The sequence below is a fragment of the Rhineura floridana genome, chromosome 11 (genome assembly GCF_030035675.1).
Source record: "Rhineura floridana isolate rRhiFlo1 chromosome 11, rRhiFlo1.hap2, whole genome shotgun sequence".
Lineage (NCBI taxonomy): Eukaryota > Metazoa > Chordata > Lepidosauria > Squamata > Rhineuridae > Rhineura > Rhineura floridana.
The window spans coordinates 19,862,061-19,882,889 of record NC_084490.1 but is presented as its reverse complement, the minus strand read 5'-3'; the positions used below and the strand labels follow the sequence as shown (position 1 = coordinate 19,882,889).

Below are 20,829 nucleotides of genomic sequence, written 5' to 3'. Positions count from 1 at the left end.
ACCGCTTACTGGTGAAGTTTAAACTTAGGGTTCCAATCCTTCCCTGCAGGGGTGGTGGACAGATTAAGACGTTCCGCCCCTGGAGACTAATGGAATCCACTGGATTCCTGAATGCCCTGGGGGAGTTCCCAGTAGATAGAGCAGGTGACCCTGTTAAAGCCCTTGTCACGCTGTGCACAACAAGACGCATCAGGCTCTTAACATGGTTGCCCCTGAGTGCCCTCTCTGGCATTGTGGAGCCCAGTTTGCACCTTGGTACACCAGTGAACTAAGGGCAATGAAACAGGCTGGATGCTGGCTAGCGTGCAAGTAGCGAAAGACGTCATTTGAGGCTGACTGGGCACAAGTAAAGCATCATAACCCTGCCTACTGTGTGGCTGTAAAGGCCCACTTCTCTGCCTCCATCACATCCTCAAGTAGCCGTCCAGTGGAGCTTTTCTCTATTGTCAGGGGTCTGTTGACATCAACTCCAGGAAGTGGAGTTTTAGACCCTTTGGAGGCCCACTGTGAATTGTTTGCAAGGCACTTTGAGGGTAAAGTTGCTTGCCTTCATAGCAATCTTGAAGCACTATCCACATCTGTTGTAGTCCCCAGTGCAACATCTGCTGAATCTTCTTGGGATTGGTTTCAGTTGATGCGACCTTGCCACGATGCAGCCTGCAACTTGTCCTCTCAACCCTTGCCCTTCTTGGCTTATAAAGCTTACCGAGAGGGTATGATGGAGTGGATCCAGGGTGTGGTCAATGCGTCATTGCAGGATGGAGTGGTCGCAGACACCTTGAAAGAGACAATTATCTGACTGCTCCTGAAAAAGACCAGCCTGGACCCATTGGTTTGTGACAACTACCGCCTGATCGCAAATACCCCCTGCTTAGGGAAGGTGATTGAAAGGGTTGTGGCACAGCAATTGCAAATACTTTTGGATGAAACAGATTATCTTGACCCATTCCTATCTGGGTTCAGGCCTGGTAATGGGACTGAATCAGCCTTGTCCAACCTGATTGGGAGAAGGACAGGGGAAGTGTGATCCTGTTATTCTTACTTGATTTCTCAGGGGCTTTTGATATCATTAACCATGGTATCCTTCTGGGTCAACTTGGTGAGATGGGTATTGGAGGCCCTGTTTTACAGTGGTTCTGACCCTATTTTCAGAGAATAGCATTGGGTGATTGTCTTTTGGCCCTGTGGCAATTGTGCTGTGGGGTGCCACAGGGTATCATGTTGTCCCTGATGCTGTTTAACACCTATGTGAAGCCCTTAGGAGCAGTCATCAGGAGATTTGGGGCAAGGTCTCAGCAGTACTCTGATGATATCCAGCTCTATTTCTCTTTAACATCTGAATCGGGAGAGGCCATGCAAGACCTGGACTGCTGCCTGGACTGGTGGTGGGCTGGATGAGGGCCAATAAACTGAGACTGAATCCTAGCAAGATGGAGGCACTATGGGTTGGGGTTCCTGAGAATGGATAATTGGTCAGTTGCCTGCTTTAGATGGGGTCGTACTCCCTCTGAAAGAGCAGGCTCATAGTCTGGGGGTGCTCCTGGATTCATCTTTGTTGCTAGAGGCCCAGGTGACCTCAGTGGCTAGGAGTGCCTTTTACCAGCAGCCGTTTCTGGACTGGGATAGCCTGACTACTGTTGTCCACAAACTGGTAACCTCCAAGCTGGATTACTGTAATGCGCTCTATGTAGGGCTGTCTTTGAGGTTGGTCCAGAAGCTGCAGCTAGTGCAAAATGCAGCAGCACAACTGCTCAATGGAGCAGGGTATCACCAACATGTCACCCTGCTGCTGAAAGAATTGCACTGGTTGCCCATTAGCTACCAGTCCAAGTTCAAAGTTCTGGTTTTGGTATATAAAGCCTTATCCATCTTGGGACTAAGATACCTGAAAGTCAGTCTTACCCCTTATATACCCAGTCGATCACTGTGCTCTGTAGGTGAGGGCCTCCTGCAGATACTATCTTATTGGGAGGTCTGTTCTGCACAACAAAGGAAGCAGATCTTTAGGGTTGTGGCACCTACTCTTTGGAATTCCCTCCATGGTGCAGAGTGGTAAGTGGCGGTAACGCAGCCAAAGCTCTGCTCACGGCCGGAGTTCAATTCCAATGGAAGGAGGAAGTTGAATCTCTGGTAAAAGGGGTCGAGGTCCACTCAGCCTTCCATCCATCCGTGGTCGGTAAAATGAGTACCCGGCATATGCTGGGGGGTAAAGAAAGGCCGGGGAAGGAACGGGCAATCCCACCCCATATATATGGTCTGCCTAGTAAACGTCGCAAGACGTCACCCTAAGAGTCGGAAACAACTCACACTACAAGTGTGGGGACACCTTTACTTTTTTAAATATTAGAGAGGTGCCATCTGTTATCTTTTCAGCACCTACTGAATACCTTCTTTTTTCAACAAGTCTTTTTAAGTTGAGACCTTATCCCAGTCTGCATCAGTGTTGGAACTGCTTTTTAAGATGTTTTAATATATTTTAAAGTCTGATTTTAAGATATTTTGGAGTGTTTTAGTATATTTGTTTGCCACTCTGAGCTCCTACTGGGAGGAAGGGTGGGATATAAATTTATTATTATTATTGTTGTTGTTGTTGTTGTTGTTGTTGTTATTATCATCATCATCATCATTATTATTATCATTATTATTAATTTTCTTTCCAAGAATGTTGTGTTATATATATTTCCAGATTTTCTGTACGTAGAGTCCTCTGTAGAAACTAGGGATGTAAAGATCTGTTAATTTCAGTTCTCTCAATTTCTTATTTTTCCAATCTGAAATTCAGTTCTCCACATTTCTGCACCAAGTGTGATTTTCTTTTTTTAAAAATCTTCATGAAAATTCTCTAGCATTTTAGTACATATTTCTCCTAATAAACATATTTTTGTAGGCAGTTTTGACTAATGTACACATTTTTGGAAGCAATTTCTCATCATATAATAATGCATTTGTATGTTATTTTCACTCATATATTCATTTTTATGCACAGTTTCCCCTAACACATGCATTTTTGTAGACACTGTTTGGTTGGCAAACTGCATTGCAAAATGTGAACAAGTATGAATTTTGAAGGATGGCTGTGGTTTGGTTCTCATAGTGTTTTGGAAAGTGCAAATTTGATAGATTCTGCTTGAAATGTGAACTGAACTGAATTTCTCGCCCATCCCTAGTAGAAACACAGCTATGGGTCAGGAAAGGAAAAAACATGAAATCAACGCCATGCGAGAACTGGTACAAACACACCCTCAAGGTGTTTCATCTTGCATGGCCTTCTAGTTTCACATCCCACTGTTTCTTTGTCATTCTGTTTCTGCCAGCTTTCCCAAAGTGTCTGTCTTCCCCTCTCCATCTTTAGATAAATCTCTAAATAGTTCTTTTTCTTTTTAGAGATCTCTTCCTCAGCCTGGACCCTGGTCTTGACATGATTCTGGAGAGCAAACTCAATAATCATACATTATGTTTTTTGCTCATGCCTATTTAGTCTTCTCATTCGTCTGCTCACTTGTCGTTCATAGATCTATTTCGGAAGGAGAGGACTACAAGGCCTCTAGTCTAACCCCCTGCCATGAGGTGGAAGAAACCAGCCATTCACCAGCCTCTTCCCATAGCCGTGACAATCTGACATGTCAGGGTGGAATTCCTTTCAAACTCTAAATATGGTGAACTTTTACACCCTGTAGGCTAAAAATGGCCAAGAGGTTATCATGTGCATCGCCCTTAGTTCCTCAGAGGATGGGATAAATAAGGAAGTACATAAATAGATCTCTTGACTCATTTATTCATTTCCAAATAAACGTATTTACCTATCCATCCATGACTATATGCATCTCTCCATTTCTTATCCATACCCCTTTACACATCTGCCTCATCCATCACACACATAGGGTGCTTCACCATAACAAGAAATTATAATGCTTGGGAAGGTGAACTCTGTTCCAACAGATGCTAGCCAAATTTCCGTTTTTTTCTCAGTCAACTGACCATGACAATACACTAGCCCAAAATTAGCTCCAGTGGAATTACCAAATCCCTCCTCCTGTCCTTACTAAGTTTTCACATCTGTGAGCAGAGCAGAAAGGGGCTGGACAAGATCCAGATATGTGCTTTTCATACTCCAATTTCCCTTTTGCCTCCCACAACAGTTCCAGAAACCACAGCATCACTACCCACCTCTGAGATTTGGCACTGTTCCCAACGGGAGCACCGAGAAAAATATTCGGAACAACTATGGGGAGATGCACGAATATATGGGGAAGTACAACCAGCGCAGCGTGGAGGATGCACTCCAGAACCTGCAGACAGGGTAGGTGGTGGAGGAGAAGGCAGTGGTGATGGCAGGAACAACAACCCCAAGATTCTTAGTTCTTGGCATATATTATCTTTCTACCGTTAGCCTCTCTGCGTCCTCTTGGGGCACATGCTTTGTGGTAGGCCCACATAATGGTGCTGCATGCACCCCAAGGTCGTTTCCACACAATACATTTTTACACAATAGATGTGCAAATACTTCTCATTTATATCACACACTCTCCTCCTCATCCCATGGGGCAGCACTTCTAATATAATAAATCACCATTTGCTTGCACTTGGGGCACAATATTCACTGCAGAAAATGCAGTTCTTCCTTCTAACATCCCTCCCCTCCAGCAGTGGTACATTAATTGCTGTGGCACTTACCATGTGGAATGTGACTGTGTGAATGATGTGGGCTGCTATTGGAAGTTGCTTGTGTCATGGCTAGCTTTAATGCCCACACTATTTGTGATCCTTTTACCACATTTATAATTAGTCCATTTTCATTAGGCTGTCACCTGATTAAAGAACTCTTGGAAATTTAATAATATGAGTTTTGGTTGATTAATCAATGAATTAATTAAATCTACAGAAATGAACATGTGAGTAACTGTTATTTTTAAAAAGCCTACTTTGTTTTTCAGTGATGCACACATGCTGGAGCAGACATCTTAGAAAAAGAGGCATCCTCTCCCTTCTCTCTCATATAGGAGGGAATGCCTCTTCAAAAATGGTGCTTGCCATATGCAATTAGTGCAAGTAAATGTATTACAAATAATTTTTAAAATAAAAAAACCTTGTGTCTTATTCATTGACTGCTTCTTTTTAGTTGAATGAATCTAACCAATTATTCGATAAGAATGCAAGCCTATGCATACTTACCTGGAAGTAAACCTTGGTGGGATGTGCTTCCAAGTAAATAGGCATAAGATCAGACTACAGAAATTGCAGTCCTTTGGGTATATATAAAAAAATCTTTAAAGGCTATACACTGTGTAACTCTGTGTGTAAATCCAGTTAGCAAATGCTTATCTAGCCTTGGTAGCTGCACACACCAGCAAGAGTGCCTCCCTACTGTTCCCCACAACAACACTTTTGTGAGTTTCTATGAACTCCTGCTGGTTCATTTCATAAATAAACCAAATAAGACAAGTCCACAGTGAGGCATTCAAGTGCAGGATTGAGCTCTGCCATCATGCTGTTAACTAGACTTCCACGTGCAGATTTTGTATGCGAATCTGTGGATTTTGGATTTGTGACCATTTGTGACTTAAATAATTTTTTCATTGCATCTCAGCCAGTTTGAGTGGCCTTTGTGGAGGTGTCCCCACTGCTGTTAGAACTGCTATCAACCCTCCTACCTGTTTTGAAAAGCCAACTGGCAAAGTTATGGATGTGTGGTTTACTATTTATACATCCACATACTCTGCTAATCAACCCAGATTAACAGCTACCTCCTGATTCTATAATCACAATCATTTATATCTGGGTTAGAATCTCTACTCTATGCATTTAAGGGAGCCTTCTCTAACTCTGGCCTACCAGATAACTACAGTTCCCTTCATCCCTGCCCATTTGTCATGCTGGCTGGGGATGATGAGGTAGTAGTGTAGTGGTGGACCAGATGAGGGCCAATAAACTGAGTCTGAATTCTGGCAACACAGAGGCTCTGTAGGTGGGTGGTTCCTAAATTTGGGAAGTCAGTAAATTTCCTGGCCTCAGTGGGGCTGCACTTTCCCTGAAGCAGTGGGAGTGTAGTCTGAGGGTGCTCCTACATCCAGTTCTGTCACTGGAGGTGCAGATGTCCTCAGTGGCTAGGAGTGAATTTTACCAGCTTTGGCCGGTAAGACAGCTATGGCCATTCCTTGATTGGGACAGCTTAACCACAGTTGTCCATGGACTGATGAGGTCTGAATTACTTCAATGCACTCTGTGGGGCTATCCTTGAGATGGATAGCAGCTGCTACTACAGAACACAGTGGCTAGGTTGCTTGTGGGGGCAAACTACCACTAGCATATAACACCTTGTTTTCATAACAGCCTGATCCTATGCAAAGTTAAGCAGAGTTACGAGTTTTGTTGTAGGATCAGGCTGCTTTTAAGGACTGTGAAACAGAATGCACAAGAAAGCAAGACTGAGAAGGAAGCATGGAACCAAAGTATCAAGGATGAGACCTCTACTCTGGGTCTGGTCTCATAATGGATCTCTCACACTGGCCCCAGCACAGGTCTCTCATGGTCCCACTACTAGGCGCCACCACCTGACACTCTGTAACGCAATACTGCCCCGAGACTGTGCCTTAGTCTCCTCCACAGATTGCTACATAGTGTCTGGGTGCACTTACAGGCCACAACCCCCCTGTATCTTTCTGCCTTTAAAGATTACAGCCTTGGGTTGCTTTTGGATACCTGCTGCTGTTACCCTATCCTTTCACTGCTGCCACCATTGATACTGTTCCCAGCTTTGGTATTTGCTCTGCCCACCCTTTTGGTCTGTAATATCCCAGCCAAGGATCAGGCGTTAAACCAAAGCTATTTATTTAATAACACAAAGAATAAACAAGATTACTTTAAGTTCAGTCAACATGCGTGTGGTTACATATAATAGTTTTTCTCTTTATATATCTTAGTCCTAAAGCTGCCTCACTACCCACCTAAACACAAATCCACCCCTCTAAAACCAGGAACCAACAACAACCTCCAACTCCCCTCTACAGCTGTCATTCTCTCATTCATACCTTCAACCACCCAGATGCTCAGCCAATCACCACTCAGCATTCCTCAACATTCCAACACATGTACTCCCCCCTCCCACTCACTCTACTTACCGCATTTACCCTACAAAACCGACACTTACCATAATCACTGTACAACATTTACAGGGGCATCACAAACATACTGTATATATATAATTTTTAAAAAATTAAAAGGGGGGAGGAAGCCAAAATAAAATGAGCAGGACAATGCCTGGCATGCAGCTCCAGCATTAAGGGCCTACTAAACCTATCTCCTATATTATCTAACTATGGCTGAAAGCTTCAAATGTTTTATGGGAAGATTAATCAGTCAGATAATAAAATTCCTGCATCCCAGTTAATTGGTCAGGCTAAGAACATGCTGAAGGACATGCTGCCAGACAGGCTGCACAGATGGGTCATCTAATTTCTAGGGCCTACATGTGACATATTTGATGCCGAAGGAGAAACTTAAAGGTGTTTTATCCCTCCAGTTTATTACCCATTTTGCCTCTCAGGAGAACTACTATGCTTTTCATACAACATCAGAGCTACATTTTATTGATTTGATTTGATTTTTACACTGCTCTTCCTCTCCATGCAACTGAAGAAGACAGTGCTCTATTGAAATAATTGCTAATATATTTTAAAAATCTGGCTCTTCCACAATACTGATGGGCCCTGAACCAGTTTGTTTTTATGCACTTTTGGCTCTGATGTGTATAACAGGAAATATTCACATATGGGATGAAAAAGGAAATGTTAAAGAGCCTTTCCTTCTAACAATGACTATTATTATTTGTTTGTTAAATGGTAAGCTATCTCACACTTAAAAGAAAGCTGCCCCCTGCCCTCAAAAATGTCAAAATATGCTTTCACTTTATTTGCAATATGTCTATAGTTCTAAGCGACAGGTCAGTGAAAAGGTAGACAAATACTTTTTTTAATGTGCTAAATGCTGTACCCATCTATCTCTGCCTCCTTTTTTTGTCTGACTACAGGAAGCTGGATGCCTTCATTTATGATGCAGCCGTCCTCAACTACATGGCCCGCAAGGAAGAAGGCTGTAAACTTGTCACCATAGGGAGCGGGAAAGTTTTTGCCACCACAGGCTATGGCATTGCGCTGCAGAAAGGATCCAAGTGGAAACGGCCCATTGACTTGGCCCTGCTCCAGTTTCTGAGCGACGGTAAGGCTCAGCTATGTGCCAGGTTCTAGGAAGGGCACTGGGAAGAGGAGGGAGCCAGGATGCCTGGCCCTTTGGATGAGAACAAACAGATATTTGAGAGGTGGAAGGTATATTTCCTCCAACATCTGAGTGGATAATACTGTTCTCTGTTCTACTGGATAAGGATTGTTGGGGGCAAAGAGATAACAAGGGTACTTTCAAGCAGGGGTGTTTGAAATGAAGGGTATTATTTTCTGTGCATACTCTTGAATAATTTGCACAGAAAATGAATCCATGCCTAGCCCCACTTCTTGCTGCTAGGCAAGACCATCCTATCTCATCCCATCCCATCCTAGTCACATACCATGAAAAAGCAAAAACTTGAAATAGGGGGCATCTGGTGCCCATTCCTCAGATACTCAGCCCCCCGCCACCCTTTTGTAATTATCCCAGGCCCCCCAAAGAACCAAACTGCCTGTCCAGTTTGTATGAATGGGCCATGTTCTTTACTGTGATTGGTGAAGAGGAGTTTCCCTCACATGTTTGCTATTATGTTTGGTGGGGCAAAGGGCTTAATTGGGTTAGGGTCACTGCTCTGGAAAAACTGAACATTCCATGTATTTTGCTAGAAGGTGGGTTATGATCTCACATGCCTACTTCTGGATTCTGAGGTTCAGTTAAAACAGATTAGTTTCCTTTTAACACACTTTAACTACTTATTTGGCTAAATATATTGTTATGTGCTCCCTGAGTATTGAGAAGTTCAGGGCAGTGCTGCATTATATAAAAGAGCACTGAAGGCATATGGTGCCTTTGTAATAAAACCTGTAGCATAGTGGAAGCAAATAGGCAGTCCAACAGCATACAACAAAAGCCTCTAATCCTGTATCAGATGTCTAGAGAAAGAAAAACCCTGCACTCCAAACTGCTTCAACTTCAGCCAACTCACAGCTCCTTGTCTCTCTGTCCCATTTAAAAATGGAAAATGCTTTCTTGCTGTCTCTCTCTCTCCCCCAGACTCTGATGGGTGATGCATTTACAAGCTAGAGAGAGACCTGATTCCTTAAGGGCTACTACAGCTCATTTGTCAAGTCCTTGATCACCCGTTGGTTTGTCAGGCACAACCAGGGTGATAGGCCAATTCATGTTAATCAAGTGAGCCAAGCTCATATTACAAGCAGAAGTGTGGATTTCACCCATTCTTTAAGTGCATGTTTATGCATGAAGAGGGGGAGGGGTTTCTAATTCATATCTAGACATTTGCTGAGAGGATTTATGGGCCCAAGAACTGACATGACTCCCCACATACTCTAATGCCCTGAAACCAGTCTGTGCATCCTCCCCCATGCTGTCACATGCACCTTCCCGACTACCTCTTAGCAGCCCTGCAGGTTGATCAACATGCAGCCTGATCATGGTATTTTATTTTGGATTAATTAAGCCAGGCTGAAAGGGAGCAGGAACCCCAGGAGAGATGTGGAACCTACTCAGTTTGCGCAAGGAGGTCTTGAAGCCAGGACTCCTGTGTGTCCTGAGAGAGCAAGCAATCCCTACTGAGTTAGACTTAGAGCAAAGGCGATGGGAGACAGACATCCTGCTTTCTATTTCTAGCTCCAGGGATAATGAACAGACACAGTTCTGGTATGTTTGATCTGAGCAGAGAAACCTGGATTCTGTCTCTGCTGCTGCTAATGGGCTCAGTCTGAGGCTCTAATTGCTGTTCGCCAACAATCTTGCTTCTTCTAATAGGCCTGACTGACTCTGGGGATACCCTAGAGAACAGGAAATGGGGCTTTCCCCGCCCTACTAGGACATATAAGCAGATGTTAGGGATGGGGCTGTGTTTCAACTGGGCCACCCAGTGTCCATGACACTTAAATCACTTTGCCTTCCTTGCATCTATTATGTTGAATGAAAAAGCTACATGGTTTTTTCTCCAGCTTTCTCTGCTGTGGTTAACAACATTCAGAAGTGAAGCATTCCAGACACAGAGGCGTTTTTTGCTTCACTTGTGAAAAATGCCCTGTGAGGATCGTGATGTGTAAGAATTGTGTGTGTAGGAGAGACCGACAGATGGTTGCTTTGTAGAGTTTGGATTTGTTACAATGAATGTCCAAGATGTGGTGAATGTCAGCAATTCACATGGAAATACTGACAACTTCAGATGAATGTTATGAATGCCACAAACAGACATATATACTCCCACTTTGGGAACAGATTTATTGCATGCTGATAATCAGTGTTTGACTGTTGGAATTCAAAAGGGTATCTCCAAGTTATTAAGCATTCACAATGTTTATCAGGGATTGTCAACATTCAGAAGTGACCAAATTCCAGATATTCACCATAACATACATATTAGAGCATATACTGACTTGCACTATATACCTTGATTCCAAGCATTTGCACACAATAATAAAATATGCACTAAATAAAATGTATGCATTTTTGACCAATGTTTAAAAATTACCCCACTTGCTGGCTTTTGGCTTTTGGTTCACAGAATATCAAGAATTTGCTTAGTACAGAATTCCACAAGTACAAGGTATAGATGACAGAGATTCCATCTGTTTGGAATTCTTCAGTGTGGTGATGTACAACTTCATACATTGAATATGTACATATTGAAAGGTGATGGGGTATTTGTTTCATGAGCTTGCATGGATGTATGTATTTTAGAGAGTGTCACTTGGGTGTGAGAGCACACACATACATACTGTTATAAGCTTCCAATGGATTGTTAGGGGAGGGGGCAAGGAACAGTTGCCTAGCACCCCACTCATCTGTCAAATCATATAACTTAAGCCTGGACTACCTTTTATATCACATACATAAGATTTTAGTCTGCTGCATTAATTAATCTGGAAAAACTACCACGGCATGGATCCTCCCTAAAACAACTAAAGTGGATTAGGATTCATAGACATGCTTGGCAAAGGTAAGAAGTGAACAATCTCTCACAACCCTAACCATAAGGATGAAAGGACAGTTAAAGAGATAAGGGGTAAGTACTTAGCATTAAGTGACCTTTGAGTATATTCTCTGAGAGTTAGGTTGGAAAGGGAGCTGCTCACTTGTCTCATGTCCCCTCCAGCTCCCACACTCAGACTGTATAATGTTGCTAGGGGACCATAGCTTCTTGGTCATTTGAGACCTCAGAAGAAAATCCCCTGTTCCCTACTCCTGAGCAAAAAGGCTCCTGCATTTTCTAGGGCTGATGGCTAATGGGTCATATAGGGGAATGCTGGGAAGAGCCACATCTCTTGGTTTTCATCTCTTTCCTCCCCCTCCTCCCACACCCTCTTCTGTTTCAGATGAGATTGAGCTGCTGGAGCGCCTGTGGCTGTCAGGGATCTGCCACAATGACAAAATTGAGGTGATGAGTAGCAAGCTGGACATAGACAACATGGCCGGGGTCTTCTACATGCTCCTTGTGGCCATGGGACTGAGTCTGCTGGTCTTTGCCTGGGAACACCTCATCTACTGGAAACTGCGTCACTGTATGAGACATACAGGGCGGCTGGACTTCCTGCTCGCATTCAGCAGGGTGAGGTTGCAAGATCAGCAAGGGCCAGTTCAGTGTCTTTCAACCCACTCACCCACTAAGCTGTTTTTACATCCATATGTAGATACTATAACTGTCCACTCCTTTGTCCAGAGACTAAACCCTCCCTCCCTTCATCCAGGTTTGTGGATATTCTATGATCACACTACATTTGTATGTAGAAATCAGGATCCTCAGAATTTTACCTTTCATGTTAAAAACAACAACACAGCAACTAAGCTTCTAGCCTTTCTGGCTGTGAAGATGAGATTGGAAGTGTATGTGTGTGTGGGGGCAATGAGTTACAGAGTCTCAGAAGCAAGAGGTAGGATCTCTGCAAGACTTCTAGTGGTTTGAGGGTGGGACTCCAGAGCTTGCATATTTCTGTGTCCTACTCTATGACTAAATTATGGAAAAGAAGTCAATATATGCAAGTTTGTTTAACTTACATAGTACAAATCACAGAATTTTGCTTGCCTTGGCAAAAAAATGTGTCTGTCTTAGTTTACACAGTGTATACACCCTTGTCTACATTTCCCCCTCGCCCTATCTATTAATTTATGTTTGTGTATAGACATACATAAATTGACTAGTGGGGCCAGTGTGGAAGCACATTCATTGTGTTTTGTTCACATAGACAAATCTCCTCTCTAGGACTGAGCTGAGGAAAAGCAATTGTGCCTGTCTGCACCAGAAGTTGGTTGTGCGCAGAACTGACTGGCTGGCACTTTTGATGTCACAAACACAGCTCTCTGGAACAGTTTACAACTTTTAAAAAATTGTATTGACTTTCTTTTTAAATTAAGGTGAAAAATCAATGTTCAGTTGAATTAATCTATAGCTGCACTTCAGAAAATTAAAAGGTTGACACTTTACCTGAATAATGGAGGGAAGTGGGGTAGAGAAATGCCAGACAGACCAACAAATCTGTATTTTATTGCTGGTTACTACATGAGTTCATTGCCAGAAGAAGGAGAAATGCAGGAAATACTATTTTAATGTTCTCTCCAACTGAACGCATCTTGCCATATCCCTCTGTTTTCTTAACTGGATTCTTAATGACTAACTTCTAAAGATGGGTGTGTTTTGAGCTACACTGCTTGATCTTACAGCCTTGCTTCCTGCCACCAGATTGGCTGTGGTTACTTGATAAGAAGGGAAGAGCACACTCACCACGTGATGTCTACACTACAATCTTAAATCAGTTCCAAGCCTTTTAAATGGCTCTGGCTTACAGTGGGGGAACTTGGGGCACTGTATTTCTGTGATATGGCTGGGATGACTAAAAGGAATTGCCAGCACACTCAGTAGACTACAATCCCCCATTGATCTGGGGAGGAGGGGAAACCATGGTAGTTAAGAGATTTCAAAATAGATTAAATTTGTAGGGTAGTGATGGCATTAACAGGCCATCCCCCTGGCTTTCAAAGCAGCTTCTCATAGCTAGAGCACAAATTGAGTTTTTTATAGTTCCCATTTGCATATGTTGATCACTTTTAAATGCAGATGAAAAATTGCTGCTGCCTAGCACTGAGGTTACTATTTTTTTATCATTCAGCCAGGTGGCAAAAATCCCACTATACCCTCTGATTCCTCTACCTGGAGCGTTTCCCTTATCTCTTTTTTGATCTTCACTGGGTCAATTTGTCCACCTGTATTTATCTTCTCCTCCTCCGTTCACTCTCTCCTCCTCTCTCCTTCCCTCTATTCACTGCCACAGTGATCCATCTCTGAAATAAATGACCTACAGTGAAGGACAAGCTCAGCAACATACAGGGTGGGAGGGAAAGACACTGTGTCAATAGCAGAAGGCTGTGCATGGTGGGAAGTGATCTGGCTTAGTTTGGGATGGAAGAATGTATGCATGTGAAGGATAGGAGGAAAAGAATCCCAGTCCCTCTATATTGTTCCCTGGTACATGAACATGTGGGGGGTAGGGGATACCATCAGGGATAGGAACATTCAAGAGTTCTCCAAAACGTGGGTTGTGACCCCACAGACATCCCTAAAAAAGAGAAGTGGGGTGATGAATCTATGACACTAGTTAGCTGTACTCAGGAGAGAAAGGTGGCACAGCAGCCAGGATGAAGTGGGGTGAATAGTATGTGTAGAAAATCAGTGATGGGATGAAGTGACATGGAGGGGGGTGTAGGAGCTGGTGAGTGGGGAAGAAGGGATATGGTTGGTGATGGGAGAGAGGTCTTCCCAATGGGATTTCTAGGCTGTGGGCTAGAAGGTAACTGTAGTATTGTAAAGCCTGAGAAACAGTGCTTTATGATATTATAGAAGGGAACAGCACAAAGAGCAAAGAAATGGGGGAGGGGAACATTATGACTGTGATGCTTTCCCACATGGAGGGTCATAATGATGCCATCACCAAGATGCATTCACAAGGAGCATGCAATACAGTTAGCCTTTACTCTCTCCACATGGAGGAGGGCTATTGTGCATGAAGCCTTCCCCACCCCCAGGCTAGTATTCTGGTCGATAACTGTCCCACCATACTTTCTGTGTAGGTCTTACACCAATAGCATTCCTCCCTGCGGTTTGGCAGCTGTGCTGTAGTTCAAACAGCCCCCTTGATCATCTCTCTTTCTCCCATTCACTCCAGGGCATGTACAGCTGTTGCAGCAGCGAAGACCCCAAAGTCCCAGACCAGCAGCAGTTGCCCATCCTTAACCATACTTATGGGCCATCATCACGAGGCGCAGCCCCAGCACTGCCTAGTCCCCCTGGCCCTCCACTCCCCTGTTCCAGCTTCCTGCCTCGTGAACGGCGTATTGTGGAACGGTGGCGCCATGCTCGCAGTCCCAATTGCTACAAGGATCTGTACCCTCCAACACCTACAGAACTCCCCACAACCAAACCCCCACGCCATAGCCTCAAGAGCCCTTTTTCAGATGGCTTCCACCGGTTCTATGGCCCCATTGAACCAGAAGGGCTGTCCGATCACGTCAGTGGCAAAAAGATGGCACCCTGCCAGCTTTCTCCACCACCACCCTCCCGAGGGCTGGAAAATCCTCCCTCCTACTTTGCCATTGTGCGTGAGAAAGACACTCCCGACATGCCACCGGTGGCCTCGGGTTGGCAACGCAAATCCCTCCGTGGGCTGTATGAAAGCTTCCAAACTGGGAAGGCGGCCGGCCGGGCCCCAGAGGTGAAGAAGTACGATGGCCCCTCAAGCGGATATGTGACCAAAAGCCCTTGCGAGTTGGAAAGAGGCAGCAGCAGCCGGCCTTTTGGGAAAGAGAGGGGTCGGTATGGCTACACGCGATTGTCCTATGAAGATGAACGCTCCCCACCCATTTCCCGTTACCGACATGCTGAAGAGACGCCTCTGCCACGAGCTGAGACGGAAGCCAAATGCCCAACATCAACAAGCCGAGACAGGAGCTCCCGGGCTCACATTTGCCGCAGTCATTCCCACCCGCTTGCCGTAGGTGCCAGTTTGCGCAGCCAAAGTCATTATGTGGATTTTTCTGACTCTGATTCCGACATCTGTGAGAGGGACAGCGATGGGCATAGCTGCTGGTACCAGTCGCCAGATTATTTCTGCACATACCCGTCCCGAGAGAGGCAGCTCTTTGCCACACACAAGCCCCTGCACTACTGGTCAGCTGACAAGTTGGCAAAGTGCCATGGATGCCACGGTCCCTGCCAGCACTGCCTGAGCTTGGAAATGCTCCCGCCACCCACCCCACCATGCCGCAAGGAGGCCTTGCGCTATTTGAGCTGTTCTGAAGAGCGTTTGGAACGCCGGCTGGACTGGGAGCACCGCCATTGCAGCCTGTACGGATGCCTGGCTCCTCGGCACCGCCACGGCTTTCATCGACGCTGCCACCACCATTCCTGTGAGCTGGGGCCAGCCGGCGGAGTCCTACATCCCACCTCCCGCAGCCTGGAGGACCTCAGCTCTTGCCACGTGATGCGCTGCGGGGCCTCCCATCGACACCAGGGTGGCTTCTCACCAGAGTGGCTGCCACGCCGGGTGAGCAGGAGTGGGGAGCTTTTTGCCCGATGTGGTTCTGCCCATTTCTCCAGCCTGGAGTCAGAGGTATGACCAGCAACAGGTGGGGTGGGGGTGGGGTGGGGGTGGGAAAAAAGGTCAGATGGGACAGCAGAAAAGAAGACTGAGCTAAAGTTGAGCCCACACAGTGGGGACTGAGATGGTGGAGATGGCGCTGTGGTCCAACCCAAGGAAAGACGGGAGTACCACGAAGATGACTGCAGAGAGGGGGAAGTAGAACAGTGCCACAAATGAACCCACCAAGACAAAGGGCATGCCACCAGGAAGATATGTGATAGTACCACATCTCCTTGCCACAGAAAAGGGGAAGTTTTCAACCAAAAGAGTATCACAGATAAAAGCCACAGTGGGGACTGGAACCACCAATAATCCCATAAAAACCAGGGGAGTTGAGATGATATGCCAGAGAGGGGTAACACCCTGCTACCGCTACCCCAAGTGCCACCAGAATAGCAACCTGTGACAAAACACCCAGTCCCTTCCACCAGCCAATTTACAGCAGGGGGTAGAGGGGAACTGTTCTCTCCTGTGTATCCATAACAGACCTTTTATATCCAGAAAAAGGGCTTTCCTGCCACCCTGTGGCTCATCGATGGGGTGGGTTCCTGTGGCCAGTGGCATTGGCTACTGCAACAGCAGGGCTGTTACTCTCTGAACAAGACTCAAGAGAGTGCCACTGAAATGAACCAATCATGAACATGGAGAGAGTCTGTGTCCCCACAGAGACTGGCACCAGGGGGAGAAGTGCCATCAGTCAGGCTCCAGAGGTGAGGGGGCGGGGCTTGGACAACAACAACACAACTGTTTGGACTTCTGGGTGGGAGGGGATGTTAGGAGACAAAACTGTGACTTTGTTCAACAGAAAACTGTGATATTTTTCCCTGCACATTTTCCTCTTATCCCTTCTTGCTTTCTTTGCTCTTCTTAACCATATTTTTTCTTCTTCCCCCCTGCTTTAATCATAATTATGAAGATAACAACACAAGCAAGCATCATGGACAGTGAACGGGAAACAAACACACACACTTGTGCTGTAATGGGCAAAAACAATCACTGCTCCCCAAAACCACACAGACAAACCAGTCCCATGTTCAAAAGGCCTCCACTACATGTCCATCAGTGCACTGAAGCTCTCAGTGTTAAGACAGCTATTGCAGAAAATGACAGAAAACATGATTATACAGACTTGAAGGGGCACCCACACTTCAAATCAAATCAAATCAAAGCCAATAAAATAAAATCCTCATTCAAAACATAACATGCTATATATTATCATCACTAAAATTACCACACACCATCCTAATGTTGGTCACTCTGAGTTGCTTTGCACGTTTGGCAGAAGCAGGAACAGAGGATGTGTGAGGGATTGTACAGTTGTTTTCCATATTTCCTGTCTGGGGGGGGGGCAATTATGCATCTCCCATTGTTGGGAAGATAAATGTGCTCCCAGTGCAGGTACATTTTGTGCATAATCCCATAGAGAAGATGCATGAGTTCTCCTTTTGCAGGAGACCCCCAGAAGAGTAGAAGCCTGACCTTAAAGCCAGCTGAAAGACCAGCGTCTTGCAATATTGCCCAGGCTTAGAATTTGGGAAGCTTCATGGGGAAATTTCTGCAAATATGAGAAGTCAAGGGTACTTAAGCAGCAGGTTTCAAGGAAAGAGTATGGTTTTTCACCCAGCTTGCAACTGGTCTCTGGAACTCGTGACAACAGGATGTGGTTATCACCAATGACGGAACTGGGTTGTTTTTCCTTTTAAAAAGAATTAGACAAAATACATGAAAGACAGCTAGTAGATAAGATGGAGGTCTTGGCATGGCCCTAAACCTTAGAAAGCAGGAACCCAGGAGTCAACAAAGAGAACAGAATATTCTGTGATAATATTCTTTGTCCCCTATGACATTAGGAACTTTCACTAAAGCAGGGATGGGTTACATAAAGTCCATGGGCAGCATTACAGATTAACTCAAGTTTTAGTAGCAAATTAGAGTTGAAAGCAGCAGAGTCCATGTGATACAATCAGGTCACTGCTTCTCCTTCCACACTCACACTACCACCAAAACCACTTCTCCACGGGCAGCGTTCGCCTGGTGGGGTGAAACCAGAAAAAATCCCTAACAGGAGAAAGGCAGCTTAGGAGAAGTGATGGTGGTGATAGGAGGGCCATGGGCAGGAGAAATATTCAGCATCTCCCTTCCACCTATGTGGCACTATTGATCTCTCCCTGCCTTATGGGAATTTGCCACAACTCATATAACATAAGGGTTGTAACATGAGGGGGTAATGTTATTTTGCCCCTTACACAGAGTTCTCAGCCCTTCCTCCACAAGCCTAGAAAATGGGAATTCTGGGGGAATTGAGAAGACTATGCATAGGAAAAAGCCTTGCTGAGCCAAAGGTGGCTTGTTGGCTATGTGTTACCAACCCCAGTGGCACACAGAGACATAATCAATGCTCTCTGTGTGTGAGAGTGTACCACAATTCCAGGAAAGTGCAAAATTTGATGTTGGACACAGAATTCTGCAGATCTAACTTTGGAAAGATAGTTTTGGAAACATTTGAGCATGTCTGGACTAGGGATGGAAGGATCTGTCAGTTTGTGTTATTTTCATTAAAATATTCATGTTTATGCACATTTTCCCCAACATATGCATTTTTGTGAACATTGGTTGGAAAACATCATTGCAAATTTAGGACAAGCATGAATTTCTAAGGATGGCTGTGTTTGGGTTCTCATGTCATTTCGGAAAGTGTGAATTTGATAGATTCAGCTTTAAACGGCTTTAAATTTCTCCCCCATCCCTAGTCTGGACAGGGCTGGCTACAGGCTTTAAGACACCCTCAGCAAAGTATACTCTGTTGGGTGCCTCGGTACAGTGGTGGGCTCTATGCTATAGGCTTACCTAGCACCCACAGATGGCAACAAGGCACCATGTTAAATTTCCTGTACTGCTCCAGATGTGGCAAAGCAGGAAATTTCAAATGGCAGCCCATAGACCCAGCCAGTTGGTGCTGGTGGACTCTGCCATGGTGCTAGATGGCACAACAAAGCCATATGTTGGTTGATGCCAGGCTTGCTCGAAGAAACCTCCCAACCCCAGTAGAAGTGGAGCTAGAGCGAGAGAGTCTAAAGTGCTCTGTGGCATTTCTGGTCCTTCTCTGTGAAGAGCAGAAACAGAATGAAGCAACAAAGCAAAGAAAGCTGCTGGTTTATTTAATCTGTGTAAATTCAGCTGATTGGAGATTTAAGCTTTCCTCAGTGCCATGCAAGAACTACCCTGACACATAATTTCAGCTTATCAAAGAGGACACACAGGTCCAGACCCACCACTGAGCTAAGCAGGCCATCGGTTTGACCCAGTAAAGCTGCTCTCCTCTTCCGTATCCTTCCAGAGCCAAGGAAGACTTGCTCAGCAAGGCCTCTTTTGAAGTGCTATGTTTGGTTTTGAGCACCTCAGTTCAAGCAGGATGTTGACAAACTGAAAAGGATTCAGAGGAGAGCTGCAATGCTGATCAAAGGTCTGGAAGGAAAGTCATACATGGAGATGTTGAAGAAACTAGGTCTGTTTAACCTCAAGAAACATAAGATGAAGGAGGGGCGGGGACAGACATGTTGACAGTTTACAAATATTTAAAAAAGCGTTGGAAAGGAGAGAGAGATAACAGCAGATGGAGAGGACACAAAACAATGAGTTTAAAATACAGGAACATATGAGGGTGCCATAGCTACTAGATCTTGTCAAGATGGTGTTTCTGGGCTGCAAAGGGAAAAAGCAGCAAAGATGTTCACCATGTCTGGTCAGGAATAGTGAGGAACACTGGAGTGGAACTAGCAAATCCTTTCTATTGGGGTGCTAGCATTCTTGCAAACAAAGTCCAGAAATGAAGCTCTGATGAGGGACCGTACTGGAATAAGGCCCAGATCATTTCTGGGAAAAACCAGCTGGTACTGGCACACACCTAATTATTCAGCCAGGGAACCAGCTGGCAGGTCTCCGGCTATCTGCTGAGGAGGCTTTAGGTGTCCAGGATGTCCTGTCTCAGGGCTGAGTTGGATCTGAGGGTCTATGAAGTCCCTCCCAACTCTAAAAGTTCTCCAATACAGTGGCAAGAAGAGTGGCACCATCCCAGGTGCCAACGTGACATACTGTCGCTCCCAAACTTGGTGCACACACTGCCAACAATGAACTGCAAGAGAAAAAAATGCACCCCCAATCACACAGCCACAGTCAAGCACAAAGGCATACAAGCACACACCAAACAATCACGCCAGCAGGTAGAGAACTGAACCTCTGCATATAAAACCCACCATTGCGCAAAATAGACTTAATGTGAAGCTTAATGGAGCTTGCACAGCAAAAAGGTACCACAATTAAAAAACAAAACATTGCAAGCACACAGCCTCCATCCCAGATGCAGGCAGGCAGGATTGATGTCACACAAGTGTTTCAAAGGAACCCACAATCACATATGTACACAACCATATTGACAGAGACATTTGCAAAAAGTAGCTGTGTTAGGACTCCAGCACACTTGACATTTTTTTCCTACATAGAGATAAAGGGTACACTGTTGATTGCACAGTGTGGCAGAACTGTGAGTCAGGAAGCTATGTCACGTGTGAAGTTGCCCCTTAATCTGTAGCAGCAAAGGGTGCCACCAGAAAGAGAAACATGTTTGTTGAGACATGCATTTCTGTAAGCAACTTACTTACTATTTCATTAAACATGCACAGGACCCACTGACAGGAACCGTAGCATACATGAAAACATATGACAGAATATGCAGCAAAGAAGAGGTGCACCCAAACCCACAAATAAATGTGCAGAATCGGGACCATATGCAGTCTCCCTCAGAAGTAAACTCACAACCATAAACAAACCCAATCTCAATTTCACACCCCCAATATTGCTCTCTCTCTCTCTTTGTGTCTCTTTGTCCCTTTTCCTATTTTGGGGGGCGATTTAGTAATAACTTTAGAAATGCTGTTTTAGGGAGCGGGGTATATGGGTGGGGGTGGTATTTCTTGGAATGGGTGGGGTTTCGCTGGGGTGGGGAAGTGGG

At 45.0% G+C, this 20,829-nt stretch overlaps 1 protein-coding gene and 1 long non-coding RNA gene across 3 annotated transcripts in view; one reads left to right on the top strand and one right to left on the bottom strand.

Moving 5' to 3' along the window:
* GRIN2D (glutamate ionotropic receptor NMDA type subunit 2D) overlaps positions 1–15,806 on the top strand; it is a 54,976-nt gene extending 39,170 nt beyond the window's left edge. The window contains exons 10-13 of the mRNA XM_061589082.1: positions 4,140–4,300; positions 8,027–8,214; positions 11,508–11,740; positions 14,349–15,806. Coding sequence (XP_061445066.1) covers positions 4,140–4,300; positions 8,027–8,214; positions 11,508–11,740; positions 14,349–15,797 — 2,031 coding nt within the window. The 3' untranslated portion in view covers positions 15,798–15,806. The remainder of the gene's footprint in view (positions 1–4,139; positions 4,301–8,026; positions 8,215–11,507; positions 11,741–14,348) is intronic.
* The window catches only part of LOC133366221 (uncharacterized), a 78,433-nt gene that overhangs the window by 5,432 nt on the left and 52,172 nt on the right, over positions 1–20,829 (bottom strand). The window contains exon 3 of one of the 2 annotated variants that reach the window (XR_009758369.1): positions 4,168–4,289. The exons of the other annotated variant lie outside the window; for it this stretch is intronic. This is a non-coding gene — a long non-coding RNA (uncharacterized LOC133366221). The remainder of the gene's footprint in view (positions 1–4,167; positions 4,290–20,829) is intronic. 2 annotated transcript variants of the gene reach the window in all.